Source organism: Pseudonaja textilis, chromosome 1 (genome assembly GCF_049901715.1).
Source record: "Pseudonaja textilis isolate UNSWEBS1 chromosome 1, rPseTex1.2, whole genome shotgun sequence".
Classification (NCBI taxonomy): domain Eukaryota; kingdom Metazoa; phylum Chordata; class Lepidosauria; order Squamata; family Elapidae; genus Pseudonaja; species Pseudonaja textilis.
The window spans coordinates 245,652,079-245,673,743 of record NC_141990.1 but is presented as its reverse complement, the minus strand read 5'-3'; the positions used below and the strand labels follow the sequence as shown (position 1 = coordinate 245,673,743).

Below are 21,665 nucleotides of genomic sequence, written 5' to 3'. Positions count from 1 at the left end.
ACAATGCACTCTACATGTTGCTGCCTTTGAAGAGTATCTGATGCTACATTGGTGCAAAATGTACTGGCTTGTTTATTGACCAATAAAATACACCTCCAATTTTGTGTTTGCTGCAGTGGTTTCTGGTAAGCTTCTAAATATAAATCAAAGCACTAATGTTAACCTATGAAGCACAGTTGCTTCCAGTATTGCCTACTTCAGTTAGAAGTGACCTGTCTAATTTGCATCTCCCCAAAATCAGGATGTTAAAGGTTTGTCTCAGTCTTCTTCATCTTTATTAAATGTCTTTTCCTCTGGAAGTTCAGTTGGCATCCACCTGGATGGATTTAGAAGAGTAGTTAAGAAGGAGCTTTTTGAAGTATCTATTTGAATGGGAATGCCAGGTAGATTATTGATTCTGTGACTGTATCTTTATGTTATAACTGTTAACTTTATATTATGAATTCTGTGCATTTTATTTATTTAAGTAGTTAATTGTTTTATAGATTTTATAAACTTCTGGAATCTTAGGAAGAGTCATCAGAACAAAGTTTTTCATTCTAAATAAAATTTTCCATTGTGAAAAGCCTTTTCGGTGTTATATATGTTCATGTATTATGAGATAGTTTTGATTTACACATTATGAAAGAACATTAGGCATTAGCATACTATGCAGTTAACACTGAACTGAAAAATAGAATGCAGTGTTCAAAAATCTGTTGTGCATTGTAATAAATTTAGCATAAATCTAGAGCTATAAAAGATCCAGATTAGGCCCAATTGTGTACTTGTTTGAATTTGCTGTGACTAAATTCTACCTATAACTTGCTCTGGGATGCATTACAATGGATATTTTCCCTACCTCTCCACTTTTCTCGAGATAGAATTTCCTATTATTCTACCCTAAGCTAGATGAAGGAACATAGAGGAACCAGCAACCTTTGTTATTGCAACCCCCTCAAGAAGAAGTATTCCATTTTTAACCCAAAAATATAAATAAACACACACACAGACACACACACTGTGAAAGTTAACTTTTGTCCTATATCCACAGGAATAATATAACTAATGGACATTAGGAGGTCTTACCAAGAGAGGCAGTCCTCAACTTAAAACTACAATTGGGAAATATTTCTGGTCACAAGTTGTTATGGTGATGAGGCATTAACCTGATTGGACCTGATTTTTATGACTTTTTTGCAGCAATCATTAAGCAAATCCTAGTTATTAGGTAATTTGAGTTTGTTAAGCAAACTGGTCATAACTCTGAACCCATTTTTTTTAATGGGCATTTTTTTTTGTGCCAGAAACTGGCAAAAAAGCAGCAAGTTGTGATTATGTGACCACAGGATGCTGCAACCAGTCGTAAAGATGAGCCCATTGCCAAGCACCCAAAATGTGGTTACAGGACACCTGGGGTGTTGTGGCATGACATTTTATGATGGCCAGAAATGCTTTATGTGCTATAAAGCACTTATTCTGAACCTGTCATAATTTCAAACAGTTATTAACTGACTAGTCATAAGTTGAGGATGACCTGCAAAATAATACTTGTTGCAGTAAATATTAATTCATCATATTTTTCAGTAATTTTTGGTTTACAGCATCTCTGAAAGGAAATCATTTATATTCTCATTTTATAGGAATACTACTAAACTGCTGAGTTCATCTGTATATGTACATTCAAGCAAAATCCAAACATAGATGTCAAACATGCAGTATTACATATCCCAAATGCAGTTACCTATATACATAGATACAACATGCTAAAATTCTGCATTTCCCTGGTACTATTTAGATTGGGGTTAAATTTGTTATCGTTATCTGTCCAAAATCCAGGAAAGTTTCTGAAAATTCCAAGAAAAAATAATGATAAGATATAAGGAATCAATTTTATGCTTTTCTAAACAAAAAGGTTGTGTGGTAATGTATACTTTAAACACAACACTTTTTATATTTGGAAATGTCCATATATTTTCAGTAGTAAGAAGAAAGCATAGTATTGTATTCTCTACTGTTCAGTTTTCTGCACTGAACACTAGTATATTAAGAATAATATATGCATCTTTCCCCTACCTTCACATTTCTGAAGACATTGGAAGAACATGAAGGTGAAACAGGTATGAAATCCAAAGAAGCCCGGAAATACATTTTCAACTGTTTGGATGATATAGTGCATGTGAGTACATGTGTATACATTTGAAATATTTTGTATTAAGAGCCTTTTGCCTCTAATTTATTTTGTTGTAAATGTTCTCTGTTCACTTTCAGAGTTCTCCCTTTTGTTTTATCTGGAGCTTTGCTTACAGGGGGCACTTTGAATTGCATGGTATCCAGATTTATGTATTCATCTGCATGGTCTATCACTGCATGTGAAATTAATGGAATTTCACTTTTTAAAGTAATTCAGTTTGCCTCTTGCCTCAATCCCATCCCATATTGTTAATAATGTATAGGGATTCCACGCCTCCAAGAATTTTGAAAATCTAGATGTGAAACGTTACTTCCTTGCCATTTTTAGCGTCCTTTGTTTTATCGTGTGAATTATCCTGTTACAATACCATTAAACTAATGTAAACTAACATTAAAGTGGAGTTGGTCTTTAATCTGGCACTTGAAGTACACTTGTTTCTTTATTGTACTTGTTTAAACCTGTGATACTTTCAAGCTATTTCCTTATTAGCAGTTCCTATATTTCTTTGACCACTGCCGTTTATCACTGTTCTGAATAACAGTAGGTTATATTACAGTATATAACTGGATAATAGTAGTTTATATTACCTACTGTAATATAATATTATTGAACTTGATCCAGTTCACTGTATTGAAGTCTGAAAGACTCCAGAGCAGAATGGGTCTTTCAGCCAGTTGGACACCCTTCCCAGTTTACTTCCCAGGGTGTTGTTCAGGGGACTAAAAATGGGAGAACTTGAAAATCTGGACAAAAAGTGAGATATATGCTGTAATACAATGTAGAATGAAATCTTTTTGGATTTAATTCAGATTTATAGAACTTGCTATTGTTGATGTTGTAGTTCAGAGGTGTCAAACTCAAGGCCCAGGGGCTGGATTCGGCTCACGGGGTGCTTAGATTTAGCCGGTGGGGCTGCCCTGGAAACAGCAAAGACCCGGCCAGTGGTGCCTCTGTCAGCGAAAATGGAGATTGCAAGCTTCGTTTTCACTGGCATAGGGTTGCAGGAGGCCATCACAGTTGAAAACGGAGCTTGGGGAGCCCATTTTCACTGGCAGAGCACTCGGGACACCACAGGCATCCCCCAACATGAGTGACGTTATGCTGGCCATGCCCCCTCGCCCTCCCCGAGGTCAAACACAACCCTGATGCAGCCCTCAATGAAATTGAGTTTGACAACTCTGTTGTCGTTCTATTATAGGATGCTGTTTTATGAATATTTATTATTTGGAAAACAACCTGAAACAAACCGTTGCATCTAATTATTCAATGCTAGGTGAACATGGTGATGGATCTAGAAGGAAGTGATCTTTTGGCAGAGAAAGCGGACAGAAGAGAGTTTGTCAGCCTTTTAAAGAAAATGCTGTTGATTGATGCTAACTTGAGAATCACTCCGGTTGACACACTGAGCCATCCTTTCGTTACCATGAAGCACCTCCTTGATTTTCCTCACAGCAACCAGTATGTCCTATAAGACACTTTTTATAATGATCCTGGTTGAGCCCTTTTCACTGGGTCCCATGATGTGTTGTGTGTGATCTGTGGTATTGGGTTCTGGAAAACCTACTCCTGACCATGGCCTCTTCCAGTATATGAGCATTCATTTCACGATGATGTGGCTGAGGCAGCATACCTATTACAGAGAGCTTTCAGATGGCTGATAAGTGCATGAAGATTAGAAGTGTTTTTTTCTCATGTTTCAGCAAAAGGCAGCACCTGGCTGGCTTTGTTTGGGCCTGGTTAGTACCGGGGTGGGAAGTCTCCAAGGAATCCTAGGGCTGAAAAGTTAAAAAACAAAAATTAAAACAATCCCAGAAGGTGGCAGTGGTGTCCATGAAACCACCAGGAATACAAATGAAACTTTACTCACTTTATTGTGTATTTGGTACAACTGCACATAATCAAAATTGGCTGTCTTATCCCTTGTTGCCTTAATAATGTGCTCATTTATAATGCAGATGTAGTCTGTTGCACAGAGTAACATACTAGTATAGGGAGAAATCATAATTTTCTAACAGTGTAGAGCAGGAAAGCACGATGCCTTTTTAACACATGCACTGTTTGCATCACTACAGGGCCTCAGTAGTCATTGGCACATGAAATCTTATAGCTGTGGTATAGTCAGTACCACACTGAGTACACACTTTAGCTACTTCTAAAACTCAGTTTGACTCTAGGATATGGAGTATGTCAGTCTTTGTGACAATTCCTTTTTCCTTCTCTCATCAACAGTGTGAAATCATCTTTTCATATCATGGATGTTTGCAAGTACCGATCAAATTCATATGAGATAAGCAATTGCAATAAAACAATACATTTGGGACCAGTTGCTGCAAGCAACACACTAGGTCTGATGCCCAATTTCACCAAGATTGGCGCAGTGCAGAATCAGGTAAGTATTTGTAATTTGACAAAAGCTTTCTTTCTCCCCATATCTCTATCTGAGACTTTAGAATGGGGCAAGTGTGTAACAGAATCATCATAGTAGTAGAAAAAGAGAGGCTTTCAATAAGAAAAATATGAATCTGCATGTTCATTGCATGGTTGGATTGTATGGGCCTAGGGTATTTTATGCAATTTAACTTGGTTATGCTTTGAATTGAATTGTAAGTTAAACATTAGAAAAATCAGCACTAGCATGATCTGGTTCATCTGATGTAAGCTCTTACCCTCAAACACATAACCTTGATAAATATATTATTTATTTTACCCTCAGACACATAACCCTGATGAATATCTTCATTCATTAACATGTGAAATATTGGGTATGTTTGAAATACATAGGGAAACAGAAAATGCAAGTGCTTCATTATTCCCATGCTTATTTGTATTACCTTAAATAGAATGTTCACATTTCCTCCTTAGAGATATGTACGTGACAGTTCTCATAGTAATCATGCAGTCTTCCCCTTAGATGAAGATGTGGAAGTCTATACATGCTGCTTGTAGCCATAAGCATTATTGTTTGCCATGCCTGAAGTTCCTTGGACTATTCCATGACTGAAAATATAAACAGTTGAGAATCCACAAGGGATTACATTTTAGTATTTATCCTTCTTCTGTCTTGGCTTCTTACTTGATTGATCCCTTACACAAGAAAGAGGAGGGCTGCACTGATGTGCCTTCGTATAACTCTAATCTGAAGTAACAACTAAGCTCAGTAATTTCATTTGTTCTCTAGAACAGATTTCTTCACACTTTTTAAGACTTGTTATAAAAAAGTATTCAAAATCCCCTTCCATTCTCCCACCAAGAAATAAACTGTAAAGAGAGAATTGGCAGTAAAAAGGAACTTGCGCTGTTGTAATATAATTATGCAAATGTAGATGTTAAAATGGTTTGAAGTCCACAAAACTGAACCTGCCAATTGCTGTCCCAGAAAATTGTTCCACTTATCAGAAGTATAAAAACTAAAGTGTTTATTCTGTATGCAAAATTATCTTTTCCATTTATCTGGAAGGTTAATGTTTTAACCAAAGAAATGCATGTTTAATGATAGCGGTGTACAGGTTGTTATCACTTACTGATAGTAATTGGGAGCAGGAACCATGGCACTAAGTAACACGCCATATAACAGCACCAACCTACGACTGCAATTCTGATTGCTGTCATTAAGTGAAGCCTAGGCAGCTGCAGCATCCCACAGTCACCTGCCAACTTCCCCATTGATTTTGCTTGTTGGAAACTGGCAGTGAATATCACAAATGGTGATCGTGTGATTGTGTGACCACCAGAGCACTGAAAGAGCTGCAACTACTTGGACATATTTTAAGTCTGCCACCACTGTAACTTTGAACTGTCACTGAACGAGTGGACAATTAGCAAGGACAACCTATAATTTTTTTCCTTAAAAATTGCTGCAAATGATCTTGGCTGCATTTGAATGTGTGTGCGTGGGCGGGAGGGTTCAAATAGAGCAATACTGGTCTCAAACTTCTCTTGGAAAATATTTTACAAAAACCAAGCTAAACACAATTGAAGCTGTACACTCTAAAATGTTTTATTATAGTGCCCTCCTGTGGTCAAATGCTGTTTCTGCTGGTTTGTGTTAAGTATCAAGTTGAATTTCATGTATGGAATTTGTTTCCCACTAACTAGTTTGTAGGAACATTATATAATCCTAAATAATCATGGTAAACCAAACGTAAACTTATTTATACGACTTAGAGTTTTGTTTTGTTTTAAGCAAAATTCTGTGCATTTTACCTTAGCCTTAAAAATGTGACAGTCTGTTTACTGATTTGTAATACACTTATTGTTTCAGACATTAGCTGCAACAGCCCATGCAGTTATGCATCCTGGGATACCCTTACAGGCAGGAACTGCTCAGTTTGGTTGCAGTGATGCTTTTCATCAAACACTGATTATATGCCCCCCTGCTGTCCAAGGTTTGACCTAATTTTTATGTTTATTTTTTTAAATCATTTAAATAATGTCACTATTGAAATTTCTATTATTGGCATCTGCTGTCACTAGTAGGAGCATCTTGCTCTTTTTTGGGGGGGTGGGGGTAGAGAAAGAGAGGCTATATTTCTGGTCAGTGCAATAAAGCATGGATTGGAGTGGAAAGATCTAGTTTATAGGAGGAGTGGGTTTTAGTCTGCCTTTAGGTCTGGAAGCTAAGTGACCCTGGAGAGGTCATTACCTCTCAGCCCCACCTACCTCAAAGGGTTGTGGTTGTTGTGAGGAAAAATGGGAGAGCAGTATATATGCTGGTTTGAAATCCTAGATGAAAGGCAGGCTAAGAATTTGATACAGAAATTACACCAGCTCTCTCCCTTAAAAGCCTGTTCAGTAGAACTGGTAACCCAGAATAGGGGATGCGGAAGGCCTGCTGAAGGAGTGGGAATAGGAATAAATGCCCCCTTCCCTTTTATCTGCATCTGCTGCCTACTGCAAATGTAACAAGCCCTGCATTTCTGGAAAATGCCTTTAGAATCCAAACCTCTGATTGCCATGATTATAAACACTGAGAAATCACTTAATTGCGTTCTTTTAATGATTCTAGCTTCATTTGGGGGGGAGGAATGAAGTTCTTTCAAAACAGCTTCAGATTCAATATTTCGATATTTCTGTTAATGCTGTATACACAGAGTGCGCGCATATTGGTGATCAGTGTTATAAGAAGACTTGACTGTATCAAGTTCCTCTTCTAGATTTAAAAATAAGATTTCATTAATACCAATTACAAAGCATTTTATTGGTCATTTAAATATATTTATGTGCCCTGGGGGAATCAAAACTTGAATATTACTTGCTTGCCATTTCAGCTAAGCTGATTGAACCCTTTGTTTGGCAATTGTCATTTCATATCTTTTTTTAAAAAAAATGAGCTATAAAACTTACCGAAAGAACCCCTTTGGGAAATTGGTTAATGTGTTCTTCCATCCCAGAGAAATGCACAAGATGATAATAATGACAATGTACAATGATGCCACTGCCTATTGGAAAATGAAGGGTGTGTCTTGATTGACACTCAGTGGGTTGCTTATGAATTTTGATTAATTGTGCACCTGTTGCTACTTGTTGCTTGTGCGTGACAGAGGTTGTTGGGTCATCTTTTATGAGAATCTTGGTCTTTTTGACTCCTCGGGCAGCCTTATGCTTCTTTATCATTGATGCTCGGGACTGTGGTGCTAAAGTGGTACGGACTTGGTGAAAATTCAATTACTGCTACGTTTAAGTAGTATTGCTGTCTGCAAGAACTTTCGGCTATCTATTTGCTGGCTGCTTAATCCCAGAACTAAAAAGGGTATCACTGATGAGTGAATGGTTTATTTGATACAGCCAACACTGTTCTATAATTTGCAGCCTTATATCTCTTTCTGGTGCTAGGTGTTAAGCTTTACTTCAGTTTAGTATTTCAGGATTACTTAATTTGCATTTTAGCCATGGTGTATGTTACTGATGCCTTCATCTGTTTAAACCAACACAGAGACACATAACCTCTTGGTGGCTGCTTATTTTCTGACGGAACTATGTCTCCTGGAAACTTTTATTCTTTCCTTGTTCAGTTAAGACAGCTCAGCATCCTCAAATGAGAGACGGATGACATGCAGGAATGTTCTTGATTGCTAAATTATGATTTGGTAATAACGTTGGAGCCAACTAAAATGTACTGAGAGAACAGAGGATACATGACTCCCAACCCCATATTTCTTTATAAGCTGGGAAACAATTTCTGAGTAAAGGTCTAAAACCCTTTTCTTCTTTCTGTTTCCTGCTATCATTCTTTTTCTCAAACTATTTAGCCAAACTAAGGGAGTGGAAAACCTGCCTCTGATTTGAATGTGTCTCAAAAAGTAGATGCAGATAGGCCTTAACTTAACAGCTGCTTGCTTAATGGTGGTTCAAATTAATGATGTGCTCAGAAAGGGTGCTTTTATGGCCTGTAAAACACTTCTGACTGTTGCAAAATGGTGCATACCCTAGTCACATGATCACATAAAATCTGATTGCTTGGTAACCTGCTCACACAACCAGTTGCCAAGTGCCTTGTGATCATGTGATCATCATTTGCAGTATTTTCTGTCAGTTTCCTCAGAAAGTTAGTGGGGAAAGTTGCAAGCCTGTGCTGCCCGCTGAGAGAACTCCTGGTCATATCTGAGGGCTGACTGAAAGAATTGCCTTCTGAAGAATCTCAACTTAGGGCCTTATTGGGCTGATGAAATCTCTGTGTGAATGTCTCTCTCCATTCAGAGGCTGAAAATCCTTCTTGGATTTCAGCGGGGAAGATTTTCAACTCCTCTGAGTGGAGACATTCTCACATAGCCTGTTCCAGTTTTTCCAGGGTCTCCCCCGCCCCACTGATTTATCCCGTGCTACTTACTTGGGACCCCATCCATTTAACAACCCACAAGATTGCTTAACCACAACCAAGAGTCTTGAGATTGTGGTTGTTGAGACCAGCGATGACACAATTTCTCACTTAACAACTGCTTTGCTCAATGGCCAAGATTCCGATAGTGGTCATAAGTCATGGGCAACTTGTATAGTTTACATTTGGGAGAGAATCAGGGGGGAAAAAAGTTCTTCCTTCAGAGTTGATTCCAGTCAGTGTTGCTATGGGGAAAATCTGTGCCTTGACCCTTGCTCTGTGAAGTGCCTCAGGATTTTATTCTTGCCACTCCTATTAAATAACTGTATAATACTGTTGGGAAATGTCATGTTGGCATGGAGTTAAGTATAATTAGAATGCTAAAGATACCCAGGTATATATTTCAACCTCTGGGTGAACTGGGTGATGCTGTTGAGATTCTGTCCCAATGTCTGTAAGCTATGGGGTTCTAGATGGAGATGAAAAGGTTTGGTTCAACCCAAGTTATGTCTTGGGAGCCTTAAGGCACTCCTGATCTGGAGACTTTGTCTTTATTTTGGGTAGGACTGTACCGCACTAAGGAGTATAATTTGAGGTCCTCCTAGATTCATGACTCCTGCCTGAAGACAACTTTGGCTCTTCAGAGGGTCTTTCAACAAATCCACTTTGTGAACCAGTTTTATATATATTTTTTTTATTGGGGGGGAGTGTTGTTCACAATCACTTAGGTCTCTTTCAATTAATTTTACATAGTGCTGTCCTTGAAGGTCACTCAGCAGCCAAGCTGGTCCAGAATGTAGTACTGCAGGTAGTTATTACTACGTAATGAGCTGCATTGTTTGCTACTTGGTTTCCAGGTGCAAGTCAAGGTGCTGTTTATTACTTTTAAAGCCATTCCTGGCCAGGCCTGTTTATTTGCAGAACTGCTTCTCTCCATTTACTTATCCCCATCTGATATAAGTCCTGAAAGAATTGACATGTTCTGGGTCCCATCACGTAAGCAATATCACCTTGGCTGATTGAGGATTTGTGCCTTCTCTGACCTCAGGTTTGCCCTGTGGAACAGCAGTTACTCCAAATCTAGATGGCCCCAAGTGCTTGCCTGCCTTTTGTAAGACTTTGAACACCTGTTTTTCCTACCAGGCATTGGACCAGGAGATCTTGTGACCTTATCTTGATTGATTCTTTTTCTTCAAGTGCTTCTGACACAACATATTTATTATTTTGAATTATATTTTATTCTGTAATTGCCATTTGTTGTTTTTCATTGTGTTCATGGGCCTGAGTCACATGTTAAGTGGGCAGCTCTGTAAATTAAATTCGAATCTCCTATAATCCTTAATTTTGTTTCCTTATTATTTTGTATCATTATTAAGCATTATTCTTGTCTGAATTAGGGATTCCTGCTAATCATGGGAAAGCCAATGGGTACTCTGTGAGAGTAGATAATGCAGTGCCTTTGGTAACACAGGCGCCAACCTTACTTCAAATAAGAGGAGTCCTCTCTCAGGTATGTCAGTTAGTATTCTACTGCAGATTTCGCATTTTCAGAACTGCACATATTACTTGATGCTGTTGTTTAATTTTTTAAGTTAACATGTCCATTTGTTCTACACAAATTTAAACTTTTTTTATGCGTGCAGATTTAAAAAAATTTAGTTATGAAAACTGAAACTTGATATTACCGAAAACTTTAGAAACTTTTTTTCATTGTGCTCTTGACGATACTAAGATCCAACTTTATATCTTTTTTGTGTTTATAACAGACGTGGTCTAATAGAAGCCAGCAGCTATTGTTTCCCACATGGCAACACATAACTCCTGTGGCTCCTGCTACAACACTTGCTTCTGATTCTGTGGCTGGCCCACAGAGGCTTGGAGAATGGGGGTATGTTGAAGTAGTATGCTTTGTTTTATGTAATTTTTCTTTAAAGATACCACCCTCGAATAATGCTTTATTTTCTCTGTCCAACCCAGGAAAATGATTCCTCATGGTAACCATTACAACTCAATAATGACCCAGCCACTCTTAACCAATCAAATAACTTTATCTGCTCCTCAGCCAATCAGTGTGGGCATTGCACATGTAGTTTGGCCTCAACCCACACCTACCAAGAGAAATAAAGTGAGGTTAGTATTGAATATGATTTGTGGTTAATTTAGATGTTGCCATATTTTCAGAATCCCTTTAAAAAGGGGGCAGAGTATTAGAAATATTACATGCTTGTCAAGTTGTTGATATACAGTAGCTAAATGTTTATTTATAACTTTGGTGACTTTAAAAATTAAATATTGTATTACAATACAAATTTGTATGGAACCTATTGATTAAAGCCAAGGGAAGCAAGCCAACTCGCTTCCTCGAAAAATGTAGAATTTTTCTGTCCTCTGATTTTATCTTTCCGTATCACAGTGGCTTTAACTGTGTCTACGACAGAAATATACTTTGGTTGGGTTATTTTATTTTACTTTTTAAAAAAGACTGAGAGACCTAGTTAGTTGTTCCTAAATTTATGTGCATGAGGATTTATCAAGTTTGAACTATTGAAATTAGCATTATAATAATAGTCATAATATGACTTAGAATAGTATTAAGAATAGTCTTTCTTTTGCTGGCAGCAAGAAACACTGTAAGTGCTCTGTGGAGAAAATGTACCCCATCACTACAGAAGTTATTTACAAAGGTATGGGACATTTCAGTAATGGAGAAACCTAAGACCGGGAAGGACAGTTACAGTGGTGAACTGTGTTAAGTAATCCCTGATTCGTGTCCACTGAAGTCATTGAATATAGTTCCTGATGATTTCAGTGGATTTTGAATCTGATACAAAAATGTCTATGGTGTTCAAGCCAGCATTTCTTCATTTCTTCTTTCCTTTTTTTAAAAAAACAGTACTTCCAGTGTATTGTTCTACATCTCATGATAGATCCAACTCTGAACCTTGCATTCCAGCATATGAACAACCCTGCTTGTGATACACAATAGTTATCCAAAAAGTTTTCCATTACTATTCTGGAAAACTACATTTTTCATGATACCTGTATGTTCATTGTTTTATGTTTCACATATTTATTTATATTCATCGATGTTTCAAAGTTTTTATGTCATAGCTTAAATTAATTTGGTAAAGGTAAATAAAGCTAGTGCATTTATTCTGTAAAACCATTCTCACCAAGGATCTAAATAAATGTCTTCTTCACAGGAATAATGCATTACAAAATACCAATATCCAATCGACATTTGTATCTCCAAAGATAATTAATATGAAGACTGATGAAAAACTAAGTTTGGTAGAAACGCAGGACAATCATAATTCAGAGAGGCAGGAAAACAGCTATTGTATGCCATCTGTCAGGCAGGATCCTGACCCATCTGTTTCAAACAAGCAGCGCCAGGCTATCATCATTGCAGATTCCCCAAGTCCAGCAGCCAGTGTGATTACCATCAGCAGTGACACAGATGAAGATGATGCAATGCAGAGGCATTCAGTTGCAGAGTAAGTAGGTGCTCCTGTTACACTTATAATCTGTGGGTGTGCTAGTGTTTATAAGGTGAAGACCGTAAATCTTGCATTAATAAAGGGCTTCCCCCTTTTTTTAAAAAATAGGAGTCAAATGGATTTTTTTCTGTATGGTATATACCATACAGTCATTTGACTCAACTTTCGTTTACAGCTTTTTTAACTGAAATTTGCATTTGTAAACTAGAAGGACCCTGAACTGTATATGACAAACAAAAATAAGCTAACGTCTGTGTGTACGTTTGGTGATAATGTATTGAAAAATAGTCCATGAACAGTGTATGTGCACAGCATGGCATTGCCAAGCATGTATAGCCACAGGCTTACCAAGTGACCCTTCTCCCACTGGTGCAAACATTTGTGGGAGATATAAGTACAAAAAAGAAGCCTGAGACACTGATGGAGAAAGACAGAAGTAAATCTGACCAAACATTGGTACAAGGTGAAGTCTGAGTCTTAGGAAGTGGTCAGAAAGGAGATGAAGTGTTGCTGTTTTTCTTTTCCTCTTGTGTTAGTAGGCTGTCATCCAACTTAGTAGGGAAGAGATGGTCAATACATCTGCCTGGCTACTCTAACCTATTTTTACAACATTTTGCTGCTAAAGTAACTTAGATTTGCCAACTCAGATTTCCTTTGATTCTTCATGGGGAAAAGTCCTTTGTGGGTGAAGGTTGGTTCTCTGGGCTTGTGGGTTACGTTTCCAAACATTTTGTTACCAGACTAGATAATACCTTCAGTGGAGTTTAGGGGATGTCTGTGTAAATGTTCTTCTCTTTGTAAGGGCTTCTGTGGTCAATAAGTCTTGTGATGAGTCGGTGTGTCAAGTGAGCACAAAATCCTTTATGGTAATTGAGAAAACTGTTTGTACTATTTTATCCAGGCTTCTAGTCTGTGAATCCTGGTGAGGATGATGATGATAATTACTTTTTAAGAAGATACTTGGTTGATACTTAGAATGCTGGCAGCACCAGCCAATGATATTTGTGAATGTTAGTAGGTAAGGCATGAGTATGTGCCTCATTTTTTTTTTTCAGATGCAAAGGAAGTCTTGATTGTGAAGCTTGCCAGAGTACACTAAATATTGATCGTGTGTGTTCATTAAGTAGTCCTGACAGTACTTTGAGCACAAGCTCTTCTGGACAGTCAAGTCCTTCCCCTTGTAAAAGATCTAACAGGTAGGAATTGTAAATAATTACAGCAATGAATCACATCTAGTACTAACTTTGCAATTTGTGCTAATGAGGCATGGGAGGCATAGTTTTGTGTCTTTGCAAACATATTTTTTTTGCTATTATTTTCTTCTTTTTGTATGTGTCAACTTAAAACCAAGATGAATTTACATCTAACTTGCTGTTACATATGAACAGGAACTAGAGTTAATACTTTTAAATAAGGCAAGTTTTGTTTGAAAATGGGTAACCATAATCGCTGTTTTTTATGTAACAGCTTCTATTGGTTTTCCCATTACAAAGAAAGAAAGATTGGAGTATATTGTGTTGTGTATTGTGCTTTACTTACCCAAAAGCTTTCTTACAACTTTTTTTTGTAGGATCTAAGGGTCCTGATGTTAAAGTAGCAATTCAGCAAAGTTATAACTGTGTACAAACACACACACACACACACATTGTTTTAAAGCTGTAAGCTAACAAAGTTCTTGTGGCTTTGAATTCAGTGAATCAATTTTATTACATATTCTTAAAATATAAATGATTATATTTTGAATAGTTCAACAGAGAGGACAAATATGAGCAGTTTTGTTCAGTTGGAAGTCTGATCATTTACAAACATAAAACTATCATGCTACTCTGACAATTGCCATGACAACTAGTTTTCTCTAATTTTTTTTAAAAAGACATTGGTATTAGTAAAGCTGAGGGCAAATGTTTGACAATTTTTTGTTGGGAAAAAAAAGGAAAAATCTTAATAATTGTTAGGTTAAAGACCGTCACCATATTTTTCGATCGTCTTAGAAGCACTGAATGGACACAGTTTACCTGTCCCCCTTTTTAAAAAGACATCTTTTTTTCTCCTGCTCGTAACAAACCGATTAGATTTGGTTATATGAGAACATCACTTAAGGTAAATGAAATTAGCAGTTGCTAGGAAGAAAAGCTATTTTGAACAGTTAATGACTCTGGTGCTTTAGCTGATCAGGACTGAAAAGAAGCTGCTACAGAACTGCTTTAATAGTGATGGATGGCTTGCATCCAGGATTTGCTAAAGACTTCCCCCCCAAAAGTCTCCCCTTTCTTTCTTTTGCTGTGATTGGTAATCCAGCTAAATTGGGCCAGCACTCAGTAAATCAAAATTAAAATTTTGAATTTGCTTAGAATTATCCTTTTTCATATTGGATGACTGAAAACATTTTTTTTAATACTGGCCTAATATTTTTGAATTTTGAAGATACGGAAATGTTTCTCAGTACTTCATGCTGCAAAAAATATCTTAAAAAATACATGTGAAAGTTTTGATTCATTTTGGTCTCAGTTCCCTTCTGAAACTTCAAAATATTTAACATGAAAGAATATCTGGTATTCGGTTTAATAGGTTTTGAGTATCCCTCTGGATGTATACTGTTATATAACAGATAAATTCTTAGTGATGCTTTCCTTTATATTATAGCATATCAGATGATGAACAGGAAAGTGGCTGTGATACTGTGGATGGTTCTCCCAGCTCTGACTCCTCAGGCCATGACAGCCCATTTCTAGCAAATCATTTTTCAGAAGCTTCTAATAAAAAAACAGAAACCAGAGCCTCTGCTAACCTAGAAGCCAAACCAACTGTATGCACTGTGGTTGTGCCACCAATGAGGATACAGAACAGGTTAAATGTCGACGGGCAAATGACAAACTCAGGTACTTGGGGGGGAGTGGGTGGGGTTGTTTTCTTGGTCAGCCTGTTTAATACTGATTGCTTCCAAATGTTTGTGAATAAAGAACTGCTTGGGTAGTTGATTATTCTCGTTTCCTGAATTGCTCTCAAATCCTTTAAAAGATTGTATCTCTGGAAAACAAAGATGTCCTATGTAGGAGCTTTGCATGAAAGTCTTTGGGCAAAGGAGCATGTATCATTTGTAAGTTTATGCTAGAAAATGTTAGAAAGCGCAGGGAACTTTTTCTGCAGGATGGACCTGACATGCCATTTTTACAAATTGTTTCATCATTGACAGTTCTTCTGGAGAAGTTTTACTGGAACAAAAACAGCAGGAAAAAGAGTGGAATTTCCATTGTAAGTTGTTGCTGTCTTAGGCAGAGTCAGATTTGAGGACAATTCTTACAGTGATCATTAAGCAAATCACTGCCCTAATTAAACGTATCATATGATTGTTAAAGAAATCCAGGTTCACCAATGGACAATTGCAAAAAAAAAAAAAAGTAGCAAATCATGATCATGTTGTCACAGGATGCTGCAGCTGGTGCTAAATGCAAGCACCTAAATTGCGATCACATGACTACAGGGGTGGTGTGATGATTGTAAGTGCAAGTACAGGTCATAAGTCTCTTTTTCCAAGGCTGATGTAACTTTGAACAGTTATTAAATGGTTGAAAGTTGAGGATTACCTGTTGTGTGCATGACTTTCCATTCACTCAGATTTTATATAATAATGAAGCCAATTAATGTCTATATAATCCTTCCTCACCCCATCCCCCAAATAATCAGGATTGATGTGGTCTTCATCCCAAAACCTCCACAGAATTTTTTAGGTAATGTTTAATATCAGCAATACAAAGTTTTTATTTTACTTGAATAATAAACAAAATTATAGAAGTGACCATATTTGTATTTTCTTAGTTAATACCTGCCAACAGCTGGTAAAACGTCGATCTGCTCGTGTAAAAACCAACCATTCTTCTGGCTTGGGTAATCGTCAGCGAAAATTTATGTCAGCATTCCATCAGCAGCATTCAAACCTCAGTCAAGTACGTGTGAGAATATTATATTGCAAATACAATTTTCTAATTCATGCAGGCTGCTCATTTTAATCTAAAATTGTTTGCCGCTGTTGTAATGATTCCTTGATGTAAATTCCTACAAGCCAAGAGCAACATCAATATAATGTATTGTCTGTGACTGCTTCTACTTCTTGAATATTTGTCTTTTACTATTTATAACATATGCTGCACAGATTTGTATCTCTAGGGCAAGATATATGGTGCTCAAGCCTTGAAGACTTCTCAATTTAGCTCTATAGGAGCTGTTGTTTCAGTTAATTAGATGTATCACAACTATTTGAATGGAATGAACTCATTGTAGGAAAGATATGTGTGTGAGAGAGAAAGCAGGCTCATGCATGTGCAAGCTGGAAAAATGTTTTTTTTTTCTTGTTTTGTTCAAAACTGGAATAATCTAATGAAATATACCAGCAGTTCATTCAAAGTAGATAGGAAAATGCTATTGTCCAATGAATTGCATCTGCACGTGGCTATATTTGGGAACTAGAAATGGGTATTAAACAATTTTTTTTTAACATTATTGTTTGAGATGGTATATATTAGGAAAAAAAGGAAGAAACATACTTCCTGTGGTATTTGAGGCTGCATTAGTAGGACAGAGAGAAAGGATTAGTCTTTTAAAATTAACTACTATTTCTCTTCAACTTCCTTGAACAGGTTCAGCCATTTGGATCTGGGTCTCAGGAGTGGAATGGAAACTGTGGTCATTGGAGGCAGCAGACATTCATCCCAAATAATGTTGCTGGTCATGCATTCTCTCTTCCACATGGAAGTCCCACTCATACTTCAGTTCATGCACAATTGGCTGGAAATACACATCTTGGAGGACAGCCTGCAATTCTACCTTACCCATCATCTGCATCCCTCAGTACTGTTGCACCTGTGGCCCACATTTTTGCATCCCCATGTACCTCAAGACCAATATTACATCATCCCGGTTACAGTATTTCTCATCACGGTGGCATAGTTCATCAGATCCCAGTGGGCATAAATCCCCGACTATTGCCTTCTCCAAACATTCAACAGACTCAATATAAACCAATTTTCCCACCACATTCTTACATTGCATCACCTGCTTACACAGGATTTCCATTGAGTCCAACAAAGCTCAGCCAATATCCATTTATGTGAGATTCAAATTACAGTATGCTGTCATATATACATACACACACACACATACATACACACACACACACACACAGAGAGAGAGAGAGAGAGAGAGAGAGAAAGATATATAGAGAGATGTGATTTGAGAGGAAAACATGGTATTTAATAAATATTAGCCATGGCACAAGAATTTTTTTTTTTTTTAATCATGTTAGACTTGGGTGCAATTTAAATAACCTTGAGCTTTAACTCACTTTTAATGTGTGTTTTGCACATTTGGTATAAATATGTCTTTAGTCATGTTACCTTCTTACAAAATAACTCCAAACAGGTGACTTAAGGGAGTAAAAATTCAATTTTGCTCCTACTATTTTTATAAAATTGCCTTCTGATCTAGTGCGAGGCACTTCTACATTTGGGAAGCCATTGAGTGTACAGGTTTAGAGCAACAGATGCACATGTCATCAGTATCATGTATGAGTAACTTGTTTGTATTATGTATCTTGATGTTCTGTGTTGAATCACATACCTAAAAAGGTTGAAATGTTCTCCACATTGCATGTGTCCCTTGCATGGACAAAAATGCAGTTGCCTAGAATACTGCTCTTAAATGTTGGTGTCTCAGCTGCATTGTAAACCGGTTCCCACATAGTGCCTTAAATATTCAAGGTTGTTAATGTCACTGCATTATAAATGTTGAAGACTGCAGCACTTAACACTCAGATTTGTTGATTCTTTGATAGATTAATGCACGCTCACTACTTTCTTTTTTGTTGTGCGTGATACGATTTTAGTACTGGGTGAGATTTCTTTTTTGGAAAACAGCATGTGTTGCTGTTAAACGAATTCCGCTGTCTGATAGTTTTCCTTAAAATAAGCTTCAAGAAAAGCATTTTGTAGTGTTTAGGAAAAGTTGATTCATTAGCTTGTTGAATTTTTAAAAAATGGTGTTTTATACTGTCTGGTGGAACTGCAATACAATCTAAAGTAGTTTATTTTCAAAGTGTTTTATATCCAACTGGATTTAATAACCTGTTTAAAGGTATAGTAGGAATTATCTGGGTAGATAGCAAAAGAAAATAACAGCAAAATGCTTGTTGATTCATACTGTGGTTTCATCTTAGCTTGAGCAAACCATGCAGTATTTAATAAATAGTAGCAGAATATTTACTGTTGAAGCTTGAAATGATGTGAGTACTTTTTGTGCAATTTTTCATTTATGCATGGGAGAGGTTTTAGCTTTTTTACATTATGGTATTTGTTCTAGAGTTTGGGGAGTATTTTCTTATTTAAATACATTCCATCAGGGACAACAGATGACATGCATTTTCCCTAGGTAGTCAATCTCTGTGTTTATTTTGTTCAAATGAAATTGCTTTTGCAGCACCAAAGACTTAATCATCTATTTTCTATAAAAGGTAGCTACTTTTTTCATAGACCTCAAATATACTGTAGTGCTATGGTGGATTTAAAGGAAGTGAGGCTGTGATCTAGCTTGTGAGGCAAATAATAAATTGCATCATTTATCTTGAATGTATCATAGATAAGCTGCTATATAATGATTGCCACTTCAAATAGCTGTGAAATTAGGTGATTTAACTAGTTTTTAGCCTTCTAATTTCTGTATGTCTAATTACATGAAATGGAAGTAGAGGGTTGATTTTGTTTTGTTTCCTTTCATGTTTGGAGTGTTGTAACTACTATATTGTAAATGATGGAAAACAATTCGCATATGTTACTTTGAGTGTGTTATTTGCATCAGTATTTTATCTCTATTAACTATCATTGCATATAAGTGGCTGTATTCATGTAATATAATTTTTATGTGTTCATATTGACATTGTGCAGACGCTTAAACTACTTACTTACCTTTTTAAATAAATGTTCCTGGAATATGGTTCTTGCAGCATAGACTGGAATAGGAGTGGAAAGAGTTTCTTTCAAGCACAATCCTATGCATGTTTATTTAAAAGCGATCCTACTGACTTCAGTAGGGCTTGCTTCTAGGAAAGTGTGCTTAAGATTGAAGCCTAAGTAGTCTAGCAGTTGAAAGAGTTTTTTTCCTTTGCTCCATTAACACAAGCAGTGTTTTATTTAATGAATGTCTAATTGAAATAAATGTGCCTGCATCTGAAATATAGCAGTATTAGTTCATTAAAAAACACACACACAAGACCAGCAGTACATTGTAATGACCGAACATGGTAATAAATTCTCTCTTTCCCATGATGCTTGAAGTACAATCAGAGAGCCACAACTCTGCGGGCCCAGTGGAGGCAGTTTTGCCACCAGCCTTATTGAGCAAAAGCACTTCTGAAATACTGAAAAGATTAAAAACCAGTTTGTGGAATTGAAAGAATTGCTACTGAAAGAAAAAAAAAAGACTCAGTAGGCCCATATTAGTCATTGAGTGTACCCAAAGGAGTATGCTGGATTTCAACTTCAGTGATTTCTCAACAGATAATTGTATGCATTTTGTATAAACAGACTTCTCTTTCTGTATGTATCTCTCTTAACACAGGGGTAACCTGATACCTTTGAAAACTTGGTCGTTTTCTGAAACTTACATAGAGGAAATCCAGAAAATCACCAAGTAAATTTGTCATTCTTCTTAATATTTATGGTTCTGTAAATTCCTGTCTTAAGTTCCCAGTTTTGGAAATGGGGTTTCTTGAGTGCTGTCTCCATTGCTGGCATTGGACTCACCAAGACTCACAAAAAAACATAAGATAACTTACTTTTCCACAACAATTGAATGGAGGAAAAAGTTATCCTTAAAAACTGCATCTTCCTTTCTCTGAAGTATTTACTTTGCTTTTCAGTTGCATTCAGGATATAAAGCTAATGGACATGAAACAATATGCCAGGTTAAACACTAATATTTTATCAGTATACTCCAGAAGAATCCTGTGGCACTTTGTGTACTGTAAAACATACATTTTTAACTTTTCAGAAGTGAAAAATAGGATCTACCAAAACCAACACTAATAATAATATACAGCCAGTTGTTTAATGAGATTTGCAAAGAAGGATTGGATTGTAATGCCCTCTTTCAGGCTGTAATCCATGATTTCACTCCAGAGCAGTCAAGTTGACTCTGGTTAGCTATTGAATAGCTTGGCTACTTGGTGGCTGTAGCTAATACTTTTTAAATAAAACACTGCACGATAAATTGTGTACTATTTTTAATTTGGAGAGTAATTTTTATATTAATTCCTTGTATTCAGTTTTTAACTTTGATTCAGGGTGTGTTATTGATCAAATATACTACTGTATTTACTGATTATTTTGCTTTTTTAAAAGAAATACTCTGTACTTAACTGCTAAATTTAACTTGATTTTTGTTAAAACTAAAATTCACACTGCAAACCATAGATTTGTTTTAGGACTGAGTATATAGGTTTGGTTGTTAAGTTTGAACTATTATCGCTTAAAAATGATTTGGAGAATTGTGGCTTTTTTGTTCCTGATTTCTGTGCTACACTAGTTTGTCATGTAGCAATTGCACTGTGCAATATTACAATAAGAGGACTGGGAAAATTTTTATGGATATAATGTTTCCTACAGTTTGCGATAGTATTTCTCTCTAGTTCTCAGCGATTTAAATGTGACCAAGCCTTCTGTACTTTGTCACAAAAAGCGGGTTTTCCAGGTGACTCTTTTGGTGAGTGTCAAAATAAGAATTTATGGTGTAATACTGTCAAGATTCACTTTGAATTAAAATATATATTGCAGCAATTGCTCTTGTTGGCTTTTATTTATACTTTTTTTTAAAAAAACTATATTGGTCAAGTTATATCCCAACTCATGAAGGCATAGCCTCCTATGTGTAGAAGGGAAGATCAAATCTTTAGCATCATTTCTTTATTTATCAAATTTAGATAACACTCATCTCCATCTCAATATTTGAATTTTGTGCTGATAGGAAAAGTTTCAAAGTGGCAGGAAAGTATTTGTGTTGACATCTTTAGACAAAATGATAGAGGAAAACAAATCTTCTGTAAGAATATTTAATGAACATAAAGTCATTACATTTTATGGGAAAATGTTCATGACATTCCTATGTATAAAGTTCTGCTCTAAAAACATGAGAA

General features: G+C 36.5%; 1 protein-coding gene across 6 annotated transcripts in view; it reads left to right on the top strand.

Moving 5' to 3' along the window:
- Nucleotides 1-21,309, top strand: part of HIPK3 (homeodomain interacting protein kinase 3) — a 94,142-nt gene extending 72,833 nt beyond the window's left edge. For all 6 annotated transcript variants that reach the window (XM_087921184.1, XM_026705919.2, XM_087921187.1 and 3 more), the window contains exons 5-16: nucleotides 2,072-2,158; nucleotides 3,447-3,631; nucleotides 4,403-4,562; nucleotides 6,435-6,558; nucleotides 10,385-10,497; nucleotides 10,754-10,875; nucleotides 10,965-11,117; nucleotides 12,191-12,484; nucleotides 13,543-13,683; nucleotides 15,131-15,366; nucleotides 16,304-16,431; nucleotides 17,122-21,309. In XM_087921184.1, coding sequence (XP_087777310.1) covers nucleotides 2,072-2,158; nucleotides 3,447-3,631; nucleotides 4,403-4,562; nucleotides 6,435-6,558; nucleotides 10,385-10,497; nucleotides 10,754-10,875; nucleotides 10,965-11,117; nucleotides 12,191-12,484; nucleotides 13,543-13,683; nucleotides 15,131-15,366; nucleotides 16,304-16,431; nucleotides 17,122-17,595 — 2,217 coding nt within the window. In that variant the 3' untranslated portion in view covers nucleotides 17,596-21,309. The remainder of the gene's footprint in view (nucleotides 1-2,071; nucleotides 2,159-3,446; nucleotides 3,632-4,402; nucleotides 4,563-6,434; nucleotides 6,559-10,384; nucleotides 10,498-10,753; nucleotides 10,876-10,964; nucleotides 11,118-12,190; nucleotides 12,485-13,542; nucleotides 13,684-15,130; nucleotides 15,367-16,303; nucleotides 16,432-17,121) is intronic.
- The last annotated feature ends 356 nt before the right edge of the window (nucleotides 21,310-21,665 follow it).